Source organism: Protopterus annectens, chromosome 4.part0 (genome assembly GCF_019279795.1).
Source record: "Protopterus annectens isolate FY-2018-M chromosome 4.part0, PAN1.0, whole genome shotgun sequence".
Classification (NCBI taxonomy): domain Eukaryota; kingdom Metazoa; phylum Chordata; order Ceratodontiformes; family Protopteridae; genus Protopterus; species Protopterus annectens.
Window position 1 is genome coordinate 686,202,674 of NC_056733.1, and position 17,697 is coordinate 686,220,370.

The 17,697-nt window shown below is 40.5% G+C and overlaps 1 protein-coding gene across 1 annotated transcript in view; it reads right to left on the minus strand.

Annotated features, from left to right (window-relative positions):
• CAMKK2 (calcium/calmodulin dependent protein kinase kinase 2) overlaps positions 1–17,697 on the minus strand; it is a 1,901,640-nt gene that overhangs the window by 387,847 nt on the left and 1,496,096 nt on the right. Inside the window, exons 11-12 of the mRNA XM_044068653.1 lie at positions 11,316–11,369; positions 10,811–10,884 (exon numbers count right to left, since the gene is read on the minus strand). Of these exons, the coding sequence (XP_043924588.1) occupies positions 10,811–10,884; positions 11,316–11,369 (128 nt within the window). The remainder of the gene's footprint in view (positions 1–10,810; positions 10,885–11,315; positions 11,370–17,697) is intronic.

Sequence of the window (17,697 nt, forward strand, 5' to 3'; positions counted from 1 at the left end):
GTTGTAAGGTAGGCCTAACATTTTTATTACTGATTTATAAAATAAGAAGGATAGGAGCAAAGATAAGCAAGCAAGATCAAATCCCTGAAAAGGAAACACCTGCATATTTTATGTATTTTAACTATGGGAAGGAAAGTTGTAAATATTTGCATGACTGGTTTCAACTTACTAAGAATTGTGCTGGTGGGGTATTTCCATTAAATAGAACTTATGATAAGACTAAATTGCTGATACTGAAAGGTATTTTGGAAGAAAAGAAAAGCAAAGTAAGTGGGGAACAAATGACAGCATTTTATTCTTGGTACAGTGAAGCACTTAAAAGGGAAAAGGACTCAGCATTAAGAGGGTTGCAGGATGTTAATAAGAAATTGTTGCAACAAGTAAAAGAGGTTAAAAACGCAGTACAGACCAGTAAAAAGGATCCCTTTATCCTGTCAGCAGGTTTGGAACAAACTGAGGATGGCCAAAAAGCAGAAACTTCTGAAGAGGATGATAGTCCCTCAGTAGCTACTGCACCCCCACCCCCATATGCACCAGTATGGGTACCTCTTGTACAAGACTCTGCTGTTTCTCAGACTCCTACCTTTCAGTCTACTGTCCATTGGACACCCAGTTCACGTGATACTGGTACATCTCAGACTGGTTCCCCTGTTCAATCTTCATCTTTTGAACAAGCATTTTCAGTCGAGGGGGGTTCTTCTTCCTATCCTTCTCAGATAGCTTCTACTTCCCCAACAAGGGCATTAGTATTTGACACTCCTGTATCTTACCATATACGCACACATAACAGAGTACAACAATAACAGATTACAATCTCTGGAGGGGATCTATTGGCACCTCTCAGGGAAATTTCGGGGGCTAACAATAGGGAACTTGTTTATCGTCCTTGGACCCCTGCTGATTTGCATATTATGTCTAAAAATGTTCAATTACTAGAGAAGATCCATTAAAATTCAAACAAGAATTAAAAACTATAATAGAATGTTACAATCCTACTTTGACAGACTTAAATCAACTGCTGAGGGTAGTTACTTCAGATGAAATAAGAAAGCAGTTACTGGAAAAGACTGAAATAACAGATTTCACACTCATAGGAAATGCATTAATAGATAAACGAACAGCATTGTTAAACAAGATTACTGATGTGTGTCAAGTTAGGACTGACTGGTCTAAAATACAGGCATGTAAACAAAATAAAGGGAAAGCCCCTGCAGACTATTTGAGTAACCTCAAAACAGTATTTGCTAGACATTTAGGAATACCAGACCCAGAAGAGCAAGCTAAGCCAACTATTGCAGCAGCCTTTATGCAGGGTTTGCAAGCCCCTGTACAAAATCAAATAAAGCAGGTGCTCATACACTGGCAAGGGAAGGACCTAGAGCCTTTATTAAGTGCTGCAAATCACTGTACAGAGTATCAGGAAAAACAAAGGAAGGATACTGAGGATAAGCTGTCAACTTTACAAATCAGGCAGCTGGAAAACCCAAGGGGTCGAGGTAGAAGCAGGGGAAGGGGTAGAGGAATTGCTAGAGGATTTAGCAAAAGTGCTGGTCGAGAGAAACAAGGTGCAGCTGGTTGGCAACAATGAGCTGGCAGTGCCCCTACAGCTTCACCTAATACATCTTGCTTTAATTGTGGACAGGAAGGACATTGGAGAGGGGAGTGCCCACACAGGCAAATGCAAAGAGTCCAAGACACTTGGACTGAGTGGCAACCAAATTATAATAATGCAGTTTTTCCTCCACCACCTCCTCAGACTGGAAGGAGTCAAGAAGCTCCATATTGACTAGGTCAAAAAAATAATACAGAATTGAATCTTAACCCTCTACTGTCAATAGATCAAAATGGGCCCTACGTTAAGATGAAAATAAATTCAAAGAAAACACCATTTCTGGTGGACACTGGAGCTACTAGGTCAGCGCAAAAAATTACTTCAGATAGTCAAATACTAGTATCAGAAAAGAAAGTAAAGGCAGTTGGAGTAACAAATACTATGGCTACATATCCTGTTTCAGAATCCATCCCCATTTCTTTAGGTCCGACTGACGAAAAGCATTCTTTTCTTCTGAGTACTACTGCACCAGTAAACCTACTAGGAAGAGATTTGTTATGTAAGCTGGGTTGTACTATTTATTGTACCCCAGAAGGGGTGTATCTAAATGTTCCAACAGAATCAGTGGGGGAAGTTTTAGCAGAAGCTGAAGAACAGCCTGCTGAAAGCATACAGACAGATGGAGAGTTACTACAGCAGGTACCTGCCAACTTGTGGGCTAAGCATGCAAATGAAGTAGGTATACTGAAATCAGCAGAACCAGTAAAAATAAAATTAAATCCATCAAAACCTCTCCCCAGAGGTCCACAATATCCATTGATGCCAGAAGCAGAGCAGGGAATCAAGCCTGTAACTCAGTCTCTAATTCATCAAGGAATAATATACTAGCTAAAAGCCCTTGTAATACTCTTATTTTTCCAGTGAAAAAGCCAGGAAAAGATACTTATAGACTTGTCCAGGACTTAAGGGCTGTAAATAATGCAGTGCTACCTACTTTTCCTGTTCTTCCAAATCCAGCAACAATACTGAGTTGCATACCACCTACAGCTAGTTACATTTCTGTGACAAATTTATGTTCAGTATTCTTTTCTATACCTATTCACCCTGACAGTCAGTTTCTGTTTGCTTTCGCTTTTCAGGGACAGCGATAGACATTGGGCACGGTTGCCAGAAGGATATACTGAATCTCCTTCATTATTTTCTCAAATTCTAAAAAAAGATTTGGAGAATGTGACATTTCTGGGTGAGTCTGTGTTAGTACAATACGTAGACGATTTACTAATAGCATCAAACTCCTTTCAGGAATGTCAGCAGGATACCTTGCATCTTTTGACTATCCTTGCAGAAAAGGGACACAAAGTGTCTAGAGAAAAACTACAATTGTGATCATCGTAGGTATGTTATCTTGGTCATTTAATACCCCAAGGTAGCAGGCAAGGGTTACCATCTTGTATTGATGCAATATCTAAGGCCCCACGTCCGACTACTCAGAGACAGCTTAGGTCTTTCCTAGGTATGACAGGATACTGTAGACAGTGGATCCCTAACTATGCAGAAATTGTCAAACCTTTGACAAATCTTTTAAAGCAGGATACACCAGAGCCTCTCCTTTGGAATAGTGAAGAGGAAATTTCATTTCAGAACTTGAAGCAAGCTTTAACTACTGCCCCAGCCTTTAGGGTTACCAGACTATAAGACTTTTATTTTATTTTGTCATGAAAGAAATGGATTCGCACAAGGAGTACTTGCACAAAAACATGGGGACAGCTATCGTCCATTGGCTTATTACAGCACAGCATTTGATTCTGTTGCAAAAGATTTTTCACCTTGTTTAAGGGCAGTTGCCACTGCTGCCATTCTAGTTAATCTGGCAAAATTGTTGGTGCTTGGGAATGATCTCACAGTAGCTGTCCCTCATTCTGCATCATCTCTTTTGCTTAAAATGAAAACTCAACAACTTTCGACTGCACATCTAACTAGATATGAACTTACACTTCTTTCTGATCCGCTGTCCTGTTCTAATTCCTGCATCTCTATTCCCTACTGCTGAGGATGGTGAAAATCATGATTTTGTGTGTGTGTGTAACTATTTGCTTTCTCCTAGGGAGGACTTAAAGGATATTACTATACCCAATGCTGACATGCATCTGTTTGTGGATGGCTCCTGTGGAAGAGATCAAACAGGAAAGTTAATCTCAGGAATAGCAGTCTGCACCGAGGAAACAATATTGTTGCAACAAAGATTAGAGGGTGTTCACTCTGCTCAAATAGCTGAGCTAGTGGCTTTGCAAAAAGCCTGTGAGTTAGCCAAGACAAGGTGGCCAATATTTTTACAGACAGCCATTATGCTTTCAGGGTGGTACATGATTTTGAGCAACTTTGGAAAGAGAGAGGGTTTTTAACCTCTTCAGGAAATCAAATAAAAAATTCAGGGTACATAAAATCATTGTTAGATGCACTTTTGTTACCTAAAAAGCCGTCTGTAATCAAATGTGCACATCAAAAGGGGTTAAACATTGTTACAAAAGGTAATAACTTAGCAGACTAAGCTGCTAAACAAGCAGTAGTTAAATTGTTGTAAACATCTTTGTATGTTGACAGCAACAAACTACAACAGTAATGATGTGTTTGATTTTGCAAAATTGTCAGCCTTTCAAACTGAAGCATCACAGAGAGAAGTTCTGAGGTGGCTCAAGGATGGATGTAGAAAAACCTCTGATGCTATATGGCGACATCCAGATGGCCGACTGGTGGCGCCTGCCTCTTTGCTACCTTACCTAGTAAGGGCATATCATCTACCGGCCCATACAGGTAAGACAGCTTTATTTAATCAAATTACCCAAAGTTTGTATGCCCCTCGTGTATCTTCTTTGATACTTCAGTATGTACAAAATTGTAGTATTTGTTTGGAATATAACATAAGCAAACATGCCAACAGCAAATCTGCATGTTTACCTCCAACCTGGGGACCTTTTGTTAATATACAGCTGGATTTCATCCAGATTCCCAAGACTAATAATTTACAATTTATTTTGGTGGTAGTATGCATGTTCTCAGCATGGGTGAAAACTTACCCATGTCGCAAAGCTGATGCAGTCACAGTTATTAAAAAATTGTTATCTGAATATATACCGAGATTTGGTATACCCAGCATTGTTAACAGTGACCAGGGAACTCATTTTAATAATAATCTGTTTGAAGAGTTATGTAAAGCTTTTAATACTAAGTTGAGTCTTCACTGTCCCAACCATCCCCAGTCATCTGGATTAGTGGAAAGGGTAAACAGGACCCTTAAAAATAAAATTTCGAAGATTTGTGCTGAAACCCACTTAAAGTGGCCCAAAGCCCTTCTCTTAGCATTGATGAGTATGAGGGCCTCACTGAATGCCACCAGGAAATTGAGTCCATATGAGATATTAATGGGGAGACCCATGGCTCTTCTAGCTACCCACCCCTCCAGTGGGAAATGCTGATTTAACTTTGTCAGATGATGCTATGATTTCTTATTGTAGGAGACTCCTCAAAATTTTGCAGCAATATCATTGAACAGTAAGAGCAGCGTTACAAAAGCTTCCTGACCAACCCTGTCATCAACTACAACCAGGTGACTGGGTATATGTGAAAGCTTTTCAGAGGAAAAACTTTCCGGGTCCTACTCACCACTTTAACTGCAGTTCACCTTGCAGAACTACCAATGTGGATCCATTCATCTCATTGCAAGAAGACCTGTCGTGTAGGGACCCCAGACGAATCATCGCAGCCAACAGAGGGAGATCGAGGTGTGACAGATACATCATTTGCCCAGTGAGAAGGTCAACTTCAGTAGCAGTTCATGATGAATCCAGTGACAACAGGTACTTTTGCTTTGCTTCTGCTGCTGTGCCCTTCTATAAACTGGGCGACAGAAAACAGTTTCTTGCTGGTCCTTCGGCAATATTCCAAAAATCTAAACAAAACAAACTGCTGGATATGTTCACATATACCTCATCATTCCAAGGCAGGGATTCCCATGATTCCCATCCTTGCATCACAGGTGTCATTTGAAAAGGACCTTAATGACATCAGCTTAACCTGGCGTAATGTAACTGATTTTTCAAAGGTTGTCTCTCTTCAACTTGCAATCACACAACATAGAGACACATGTTATGCCAGAAATGGGACTGTACCAGTACAGAAAAGCAAATGTAATGACACATCAGGCATGAAAGTTTGTTACACTATTTGCACTTAAAAAGCTATTATTGGGGGCGTGGCATGGGCATGATAAGTGACAGTTACTACATCTGTGGTAATCGTGCCTACCCCTGGCTGCCTACAGACTGGTCTGGATGTTGCTTTGTAGGCTACATTACTCCTGCTATTCAACATTTCGAAAACCCACCAGCAGGTAGACTATGAAATAAGCTAGCAATCCACTGGACTGAGTAAGTATTTTCAATTTTTAATCCTGGGTATGGAGTGCAAAGGACAATGCTTGAAATCACCATACTTACCCAAATTCTACAGGAGGTGGCCAACAAAACTTCACATCAACATGGCAAATCGAGAAATGACTGAAATGCGAACTGTGGTATTACAGAATCGAATGGCACTTGATATAATGCTTGCTGCAAAAGGGGGGGTCATGTGCCCTCATAGGGAGCCATTGCTGTTCATATATTAGTGACTATCATGATGAACAGGAAAAAGTGGCAAGCTTCATGGAACAAAGGGCCAAAGAGTTGGACAGCACATCCAAAAGTTGGACACTTTTTGGATGGTTGGGCAGTATTTTTGGTAAACTGGGAACTAGCACAATCCAGGGTACTGTCATTGTACTTTTTATTATATTTGTAATCATTTTAGCATTTTCTATTCTAAAGGCTGTGACTACAAGATGTTTAACCTCACCTGCACATGAAATGCCACTGCATGCACAAATCAATGACAGTTCTAGTTTAACAAAAATGATGACTACTATGACGCTGAGGCGTATTTTAGCAAGTTAAGAAAAATAAAAATATAATTATATGTACGGTATGACACTGATAGTGTCAGAGGGAGAAAACTGTTATGGGACAAGACCAGCTTATTAAAATGTATATTAATTTCAATTTATTAATGATACTATAATATGATTGTTAAAAAGCAAATATAATTTGTATGCAGGGATGGGAAAAACATGGCTTCATAAGCTACAGTATTGCTGTTTTTTTTAACTGCATTCTTTTAGTATGTAATTAGAGAGAATAGTACGTGTTGCATGAAGTGAGGCATGCAGTTATACAAAAAGGAGTTTGTTAGCCTGACTCCTCCAGGCTAAGAGTGCATTGTTGCTAGAGCAGGTGTGAAACATCCATGGTCAGAAACAAGACCCTTTGGAAGCAGATGAGTCATGTATAGGAAGGTGTTCACGTGAAGTCTAAGGAGAAAATCACAAGGGATGAGAACATTTTCAAAGTTTTCTATAGGATACAGTCATTATAATGTCATAAAATTGCATGAGCAGTTTGATAAGAAAATGCATAACATTACAGTTTTTGTATGTAAAGTGAGAATGCTTCAAGAATTATGAAGACTAACTCCCAGCACTGTAAGAATAAAATTTCAGTTTGAACATCCTGAAGTGTTGTTCCTGACTAGAAGCATATAATGTAAATTTTTAATATTATTTATTTATGACTTTAACAATGTGGTTAATGCCTAGGATCCTCTTCGTGAGGTACTCCAGCTGTTGCAGGTGTCTAGTGAGGTACATGCCAAATGGGGCATTATACTCAATGATTGGTCTAATGAGGGAAGAGTTTAGTGAGATGATGATCTCTTTCTTCCTGGATGCAAAACCCTTGGTAATGAGATGTGCCACACAGAAGGACTTTCTGACCACAGTGGCAACCTGTACCCCAGATCTCTTATAACGCCTTCAGTATTCGGTGGGCTCCCATCGATGTGGTAATTAGTGGAAACTGAGTTTTTACCAAAGGGGATGATGATGCATTTTTTGGCATTAAGCTTAAGGCCATGGTTTTGACACCAGTCATCGGTCTCAAAGAGGCCTCTCTGTAGGATGTCTGTATCACCTGGGGAGTTAATAATGGCTCCCAGCCTGCATTCATCTGCAAACTTTGTCAGCTAGAGTCCCTTTGTGTTGGCCTGAACTTCTGAGAAGTAGATGCCAAACAGGAGAGGACCCAAGACTGATCCCTGTGGGACTCCACTCATGACTGGTCGGCAGTCTGACTTGGAGTTTGCTACTTTCACACTGTGTGTTCTGTGAGCCAATTTACAACCCACCTAGTGATACAGGGGTTGATGTCTAGTTTGATGAGTTTATCAATAATTCCGGAGTGAAGAATGGTATCAAAGGCCTTGGCCAGATCGAGGTAGGTTGCATGCACTACCTTACCTTCATCCACAGCCCTGGTGACTGACTCAAGGAAGTCAGCCAGGTTGAACAGGTATGACCTCCCTTTCACAAAGCCAAACTGCGTGAGGTCTAGAGTTTGGAGATTTCCTATATCTTTGTTAATTAGGCCCATGATGATGCGCTCCACAGCTTTACATATCAGACTCATCAGGCTAATGGGGCGATAATTCCCAGGGTCCGTAGTCGCTCCCCCTTAATGGAGAGGTATGACTGTAGCAGTGTGCCATTCAGTAGGGACAAAGCCTGAAGTGAGGTTGTGACTGAACAGGGCACACAGATGTGGTGCCAGTTCGCTTTGTAGCTCATGTAGAACATAGCCAGGGATATTATTGAGTCCCATGGAAGCTGTATTCCTGGCCTTAGACAATGTAGCTTTAACCTGTGCTGCAGTAATGCTGGGTGTCTGGCATTCTTCCGATATTCTGATTGGTCCTTTGGGGGGGGGGGGCAAAATTGGCACTGAATCTGTCGGCCAGTATGTTGGCAATATCTGTTGGCTCAGTATAGGAGGTACCATTGTGCAGTAACTCAGGACAAATCTGGGTATTGCCATGGAGGTTCTTGATATAACTATAGAAGGCTTTGTGGTTGTTTTTAGTGTCTGTTGCAATTCAGTCTTCATAGCTGGCTTTGAAGGATTTGATGAGGGATCTCAACTTTTTGTTGAGGCTAAAGTTTTTCCAGTCTTGGGACTTCACCTTTTTCTGCAACAGTTTCTTCCTTCCGTTGTAGAGTTTATTAACGGCAGGGGACCACATGATTGGCTTCCTTTTTTGGAGGAGAGCATCTTGGTTCTGTTAGGTATGGCTAGCTCCATGCATTTATGTACATATTCATACAGTGCATTGGTGTATGATTCGGCAGTCATGCAGCTATTTTCCATTGGCATGGGTGCCATGAAGTTAGCCACCTCTGTTTTTAGGAGCCCAAAGTCAGATTTGAAGACGTTTTTCAAGGTGGTTACCTTTGCGGGGTGTGTGAGTGAGATGTGGATTTCCATGGTGATTAGTTTAGGGTCGGATCTGACCAGGAAGGGATTGATTATTGGTGTAGAGCAACAGTCGCCCAGGTTAGTAATAACCAGGTCAAGGATGTTGCTTCCTCTAGTGGGGGTCAGAATGAGCTGGTTCAGGACATTGGAAGTGATGAATTTCAGGAAGTGTTGGGCCGGTGTATTGGTGCTTGAGTAGTTTTCCCAGTTGATGGAGGGGTAGTTGAAGTCTCCTAGTATGACAGTGTTGGGTTGGACCTTGATAGATTCCAGGGTGCTTAGAAACGTGGACTGGGAGTCTAGGGACATGGTTTGGGACCTATAGCAGGCTATATGACCTGGATCACCGTCTTACCCAATGTTAGTTGTACCTGAAGTATCTCTGATGCGGTTTGCTGGGCTACTAGCCTGGAGGTGTGCATATCCTTTATGAATATGGAGTCATCACCGCCTTTGGAGCTTCGGTCCATGTTTCGGGGCCGAAAGGTGTGGAATGAGTTATAGCCTGGTAGCGCAGGGGTGCTTTCTGCCTCTTTAAACCAGGTCTCCATTACAGCACAAATGTTGATGTTCTCCATTTTGAGGAGTGCTTTGAGCAAGTGCATTCTGAGATTTAGACTTCTAGCATTGAGCAGCATGACCCACACATTGCATTTACTTATAGCTGTTATGGTGGTAATTTGGTCTTTGGAACACCACCTAAAAGGGCACTATAGAGGTGGCAAGAGCCTTAGCCAGTACCCAGAAACCCAGGGGTGACAGATACAGGCCATATTTGGCAAAATCATCAAAAATGACAAAATCATGTCAATCATGTCATCCCAAGCAGACAGATACTGCATCCCCTTAGAATGACACCAGAAACTTGGTGAATTGTTGAAGTCAATAATTTTTTGTTTGTACTACGGTATAATTCTGGGTGACGGTAGATACTGCTCAAGGCTAGGGTCATACCTGCCTGGGCCAAATAAACAAGCATTTATTCACTGACTCTACTACACAATGCCTCTCTCTCCCTCTTCTAGCTTTAACTATTATGTACATTTAGACACTCCTTACCTGACTTTTATTTTTTCCTAACATCTACACTGTAACATCCCCTTACATATGTCTTATAAGTCATGACTAATGTCTGCTTGTCACATATGTTACACATGAACTGTTCACATAGTAAATGTTTTATACTTGGAATTTTATACAATGTATAATGTTACCACAGAAAAAAATACTGTTATACCTTTGTGTCATCACGAGTCTCTTAAATGCTTCTACTAGAGCTCTTCCAACCAGGCCTCCATTGAACATGGGCTTTCCCAGTGAACAAAGATGAATAAATAGATGTTGAAGCATTTTTGAGATAAAGGCTTTTAAATGTAAACAGCAAAACTAGCCCAAAGCAGCCTGATTAAGGGACAATGCTTTGTAAAACAGTAAGTTGATAAGGGGTTAAAAATGAATTTTATCTTTTGGGTTACTGACCTCTTATAATTTCACAATTCTAGTTCTAGTATACAGATGCATTATGTTTCTCAAATGCAGTTCTATTAAACATGTAAGTTATGTATTAATATAGTGCTGCAATCAAGTTGTCTGTATTTCACTCCTTACATCTGTAGATTTACCCAAAATGTATCAAAAACCAATAAAATGTGTAATGCTTTGTCATATAACTTATACTGCTGCAGGTACTAATGACTATTAAAGCAACTGACTCAGTATATATATATATATATATATATATATATATATATATATATATATATATATATATATATTGACTTACACTGCACTGTAATGTAGTACATTCAGTATTAGCTAAGATATCTTCCTTACAGTTTCCAGAAATTAATTTCAAACTTACTGCTCTGGGAATTCCACGGGCTGGTTCCTAATCTTCTGATGCAGAGATAATATTTTATCATCCATAAAAGGGCACTAATAAGAAAAATAAACAACCTTAAAAACCCTTTGCCTCATTGTGTGTTTGATAATAATAATGTACCATACAGCAATATTAGCAGATAGGCAATGATAAACACACTGCTACTACTATGTCTGTCTGAACATTTTAATGCCAGTAATTGAAGACTTAAAATTTTCAGAAACCCACATCTTAAAATGGGCTGATTACTGTAAAAGCACTTTATGGAACCAGAAGCATCCCTTAAAACAATACAAACGACATTCAGAAAATGAAGACAAATATTCTAACCACTTTTTTCTAGAAAATTTGTCAATTTAATCCAAATTTTGTGCATTGTATTGTCCCCCAATGTCCACTGCAATAAAAAGGTTAAAACATAAAACATAAAATCTAGCCTCTAATTCATCAGAATTTATGATTATAGTAAATAATTACGCATTACCTGTCCAAATACAAAACAGTGAAGAGTAACTCCTATAGCCCAAACATCCAGTGCCTAAAAAAGAAAAGAAAAAAAATGTCATTTATGTTTGTGATAATGAAAAAGGTTCCAATATGTAATCAACACATTCTCAAAACTGGCACTATGCAAGCGTAAAAGCAAATGTACAGATATTCTTTATTGACAGAATATTTCTAACTTATATTCATGTCAAACACACAATTATTACTAAAAATATATTATGCAGTTTACTTGATTTAGATCCCTTTCAGGGTTCTAGATATTAACAGCAAGTATAAAAACAGAGCAGAGGACAGCAGTAGTACTAAAAACAAAACAATAGCTACATTAGTTCTGATACCATAATAAAATTACTTAGAACAGCTACAGCATATGTTACATCACTGTGGCTATCAACAAATGTTAATGGTTATGGGGTACTTTATGTTACTTGATAAAGATAAATGGCCCTACACAATTTCCCACATACACCACAGCAGGCAAAATGAATAATAAAGTATAATTGAATGGGTTCTCTCCTCTAATCCCAACAGCACTTTATTCTCAGGTCAATGGCACAAGCCTGCTTCTGCAGTACTGCTTGCAAAGTAAAGTCCAACCATGCATCATCATACAGCCTCTGTAGAAATACTAACGGTTTCAACCCATTCATTTATGCCTCAGTCTTTAAGCGGTTCATCTGATTAGATTTGTAGTCTCATGATTTCATTTCTGCTGTTAAGCACTAACACTATATTTGTATCCAATCTCAATAATGTATAGTTCCCACTCAGTCACAAAAAGTAAAAGCTTCCGTTTTACCAAGGATCACCTAAAATGAAGTCTTTAATGAACCAGTAGGCCTGCTTGTGTCAAAGACTTTATTAGTAAGGTAAGTTCACTGAGCAAATGCCACACTATGAGGAGCTCTACAACAAAGGCAAAACTAAGTCACCAATTAAAAAAAGAAAGAAAGAAAGCATCTTCATGACCAGCTTCTCTATCCAATACCATAATTCCAAGCAGTTTCTGTAGGACATTTCCAGACTTCTCAACTGAACTAACATGTATCTGCATAAACCCTCTCTGCATGATTAAGCTTTTGATGTGGCTACACAGTTCAGTCAGTATTGCTTGACTAGTAGCCCAACATAACACATCAGAGATACTTCAGGTACAACTAACACTGGATAAAACTGCAATCCAGGTTGTAGCCTGCTATAGATCCCCCACCATGTCACAAGACTCCCACTCCAAATTCCTAAACACACTGGAAAATATTAGGGTACAACCCCAATACCCTTATACTAGGAGACTTTAACTACCCCTCCATTAACTGGGAAAATTACTTATGTAGCAACAGACTTACTCAACGTTTTCTGGAATTCATTAATTCCAATGCTCTGGACCAGCTCATTCTTACCCCCACCATGGGTAGAAACTTCCTTGACCCGGTCATTACTAACATGGGCGACCGTTGCTCTACACCAGTAATCAACTCCTCCCTGGTCAGATCTGATCACAAGCTAACCACCATGGATATCCACATTCTCCCCTCCCAAAGGAAACTACTGTAAAAAAAACTTCTCCAAAGCCAGTTTTGGACTCCTAAAAACAGAGGTGGCTAACTTCACGACACCCATGCAAATGGAAAATAGGTGCATGACTGAATCATACACCAATGCACTGTATGAGCACATAAACAAGTGCATGGAATGGGCCATACCAAACAGAACAAATACGCTCTCCTCCAAAAAAAGGAAGTCAATCTGGTGGTCCCCCACCATAAACAAACTCTACAACAGAAGGAAAAAACTGTTGCAGAAAAGGGTGAAATCCCAAGACTGAAAAAACTCCCTTATCAGCCTCAGCAAAAAACTGAGATCCATCATCAAATCCTCTAAAGCCAGCTACGAAAACAAAATTGCTGCAGATTCTAAAGACAACCACAAGGCATTCTATAGTTATGTCAACAATCTACATGGTAATACTCAGATCTGCTCTGAGTTACAGCACAATGGCAATACACATACAGAACCAACCAATATTGCCGAGAAATCTTGCCAAGTAGATGGGCCATTGGAAGTTCATCCTGGGGATCACTTCAGTGGCCTTGTTTGACAGGGGCAATGGAAACTAACTTTGGGCAGCATGATGCCAGGGAATCTTCTTGGGCTAGGCTTATATAGGCTCCAGGGCCATTAGCCTAGTTCACACCTATGAATCTATGTCTAGCACTTCCATACCTGCTTCCACAAGCCTTATTTGGAAGCTACTCAGTAAAACTAATTTTGTTATTACTGACAGTTGGTGGCTATTTTTAATCCCTGTACATAAAGGTCTATGTCTCTAATCTGATACTTCTTCATGAAATGTTCAGGAGATGTAGTATCTGAATTAAACATCCTTATACTGTGCTCCTACCTGCAAAGGCAAAGGATCAGCTGCTGCTTTCATTGTAAAGTACAGTTGTGTACACTTACCATAAATGTAGATGTTCGAGTGTATTCACTGTTGCAGTCATTACATTTGGGGTAATCTGCTGTCAGGTTGCCCTCAGTCGGCCTGAATAACAAAGTCTTGGGTCCTGCGTCGGTTGCTTTCTCCTCTTCAATGACATCAGGTCGTCAGGGGTATAAAACATGCAGCCGACGCCATTTTATTCCGTTTTTCTTGCCCCAAATGTTAGGTGCCCCCCAAATGGGGAGCAAAAAAAAAAAAAAAATATATATATATATATATATATATATATATATATATATATAAAAACAGAAATATATATAAATGCACTTTTAGCAACATAAACTTTACCTTCATCTAAAAGCAAATACACCATAAAGGCTTTTGTGTATAGTGAGGAAAGAAAAGGTATAGAAAGGGGGATGGCGGGTGGGTAACCCGGACTGCAAAAAGTGAATACACTCGAACAGCTACATTTATTGTACGTGTACACAACTGTACTATGTTCTTTGTGTTTCACTGTTGCAGTCATTACATTTGGGTAGAATCCCAAAGCTATGGATGGGAGGATGGAACTAAACAGCATTAGGAGCGGCTAGAAGGCCCTGCAGAACTGCAGTGGCAAAGCCTGCCCTGGATTTGGAGAAGAGAGACAAATGATAATGCTTTGTGAATGTATGAACAGAGCTCCAAGTAGCAGCTTCTAGAATGTCTTTGGTTGGAACCCCTCTGAGAAAAGCTGCTGAAGTAGAGGCAGCCCTGGTGGAATATGATCTGATCCCCTTGGGCACAGGTTTGCCATGGTGCAAGTAGCAGAAACGAATGCAGTGGCTTATCCACTTAGAAATAGTCTGCTTTGATATAGCCTTCCCCTCTGACCCTGCAGCAAATGCTACCAGTAGTTGCTCAGACTTTCTTAGAGATTTGGTCCTGTTTAAGTAGAATCTTAGTTGTCTGTGAACATCCAATGAATGCAGAATCCGCTCCCCTTTGTTCTGCGGATTTGGATAAAATGCTGGCAGGTGAATGGTCTGGTTAAGAGCCACACTGGATACCACCTTAGGCATAAAAGAAGGATTGGTCCTGAGGGACATCCTGTCCGGGTAAAATGTAATAAAGGGCTCCACTGCCATGAGAGCCTGTAGTTCTGAAACCCTTCTTGTTGAAGTGACTGCCAAGAGAAAAGCTGTTTTCCAAGATATAAATTTTATATCCGCAGTAGCTGCTGGTTCAAAAGGAGGCAGGATGAGTTTTTCCAGCACAAAATTGAGGTCCCATGCAGGAGTTGGTGATCTTCTGGGAGACCTTCCATTTGTGGCCCCTCTAAGATACTGTTTAAGCAGAGGATGAGAAAAGAGGGGAGGCTCTGTGTTGTAATGAGCCGAGATGGCAGAGGCATGGATTTTTAATGAAGAAAAAGATAGGCCCTGTCAAGTATCTCAATCAAATATTGTAAAATCTGAGGAATATTGGGCTTTGCTGTGTCTGTTCCTTGTGCTTGGTTCCAAGCACAGAATCTCTTCCATTTTCAGCATAATATTTTCTAGTACTAGACTTTCTGGCTTCCAAAATTACATCCATCACAGATTTATTGAGAGGTGTTGTTTGAATAATTAACTGATCAGCCATACTGCAAGATTCAGAGTTTGGAGCCGAGTGTGCAGAATTTGATTGTTCTGCTGAGACAGTAGATGAGGTATTTGAGGAAAGTACCATGGCAGAAGTTGAAACATATTCCTTAGAAATGGGTACCAGTGCTGGCAAGGCCAGTCCAGAGCAACTAGGATCATTTTTTGTTTTTTCTTGTCTGACTTTTAGCAAGACCTTGGAGAGTAGAGGCAGAGGAGGAAAGGCATAGACTGATAGGTTTTGACAGCTGAAGGAGAGGGCATCCACTTTCCATGCTTTTTTGTGATGAGTTCTTGTGCAGAATTTGTCCAACTGATAATTTTGTGGAGAGGCAAATAGATCTATGTCTGGGCTCCCCCATTTCTGTGTTAACATGCTGAAGATTTGTGGATCCAGTTTCCATTCGTGCGGGTCCATAAGAGTTCTGCTTAAGTTGTCTGCCAGAGTATTTTGTTTTCCTGGCAGGAATTGATCTTGAAGATGTATTTGGTAAGTTAAGGCTATTCCACAAGGCCATGGCTAGTCTGCAAAGGGAGTACGAATGTGTACCCCCTGCTTATGTATGTACCACATAACTGTGGTGTTGTCTGTCTTTATCATTAGTTGTCCTGGATGAAGTAAGTCCTTGAAGGCTGTCAGGGCATTCTGAACAGCTAGCATCTCTTTCTGGTTGATATGCAGATGCATTTGGTTTGGGCTCCATTTGTCCTGAATGCATCTCCCTGCCAGGTGGGCCCCCCCAAGCATAGTCTGATGCATCAGTAGTTAGGGTTTGGGTGGCAGGGGGTAGAGTGAATGACAGTCCCTTGTTTTGGTGACATGTGTCTGCCCACCAAAGAAATTCCTGTTGTACGCAGGGAATGAGATGAATCATTGTTTCCAGACTGTGACAATGTTGACTCCATAAATGTTTTAGGTTCCACTGAAGTTTCCTCATAATGGAATTAGTAGAATGCAGGATGCCATGAACCCCAAAGCCTGCAGAATTTGTCTTGCAGATAACTGGGTTTTTGCTGCCATTTGTTTGAAGTATGTTGTCAGTTGCATTTGATTGTCTGGCGTAAGATAAGTCATCTGGGCAGCTGTATTCAAGCTTGCACCCAGGAATGTAATTATTTGAGAGGGTACCAGTTGTGATTTCTTTTCATTTATGGTGTACCCTAGGCATGCTAGAAGCCTTTTTACAAACGCCAGATGTTGTAGAAGAATGTCCCTGTTCTCTGCTTGAATGAGACAATCGTCCAGATAAGGATACATTTGAATGCTTCTTTGTCTGCAGAATGCAATTACTGGTGCCAGGCACTTTGTAAAGACCCTGGGCGCAGTAGATAAGCCAAAGGGCAGTGCAGATAATTGGTAATGCAAAAAACTTGCTTTGAAGCGGAGGTATCTTCTGCATGATTCCCTTATTGGGATATGCAGGTATGTCTCTTCTAAGTCTAGAGTTACTAACCAAGCATTCCTGCTAGCATAGGCAGTAGCTGTTGTAAAGTCAGCATTTTGAATTTTGGGATGTCCAGGAACTTGTTCAAAATCGATAAGTCCAGTATTGGACGTCATGAATGGTCTTTTCTGGGTACCAGGAAAAGTCTTGAATAAAAACCTTGTCCTTTTTCCTTTTCTGGTACCGGCTGAATAGCCCCCATATCCATGAGGAACATGACTGGTTTCTGGGCCTCTGCCCACTGGTTTTGCGGTAGATCTGGCCATCAGTTTGGAATTGGCAAAGTATGGAAATGAAATCTGTATATCTGGGATACTATGTTTAATACCCACTTGTCCTGGGTAATTAACTGCCAATTTTGAGATGAAGTGCTAGTTATCCCCCCAAGGGGGCTGCCAAAAGGTAAGTGCTTGGTGATGGTAGAGGATAGTCATTGAGACTGCTTACTGCAGGGTTGTGCTTTGTTAACTCCAGTTTTGGAGGTGGAGGCACCCCATTGCTTTGACCTGTAAGAACCCTGTGATTGGTATCTGGAGACTTTTGAGCACCTTGATTTGCCTTGAGTGGCTCTGTTGGACACAGGAAAGGACCACTTTTTTAGTAGGCCAGTGTTTACTGAACCTGGGTGGCTGCACTTGCAAGAAATCTTTTACAGTTTGCATAGATTTAGCTTTGTCTTCCATTTTCTTTAAAACCTCTTCTGACTTATTACCAAACAGAGTATCATGCTGTAAAGGGGCATCCAACAATTTAGCTTTAACATGATCAGGCAGATTTTGCTCCATGAGCCAGGCATGCCTTCTAATCACAGATCCAGTAATAGCGGCCGTACAAGAGGCCTCCAAGGAA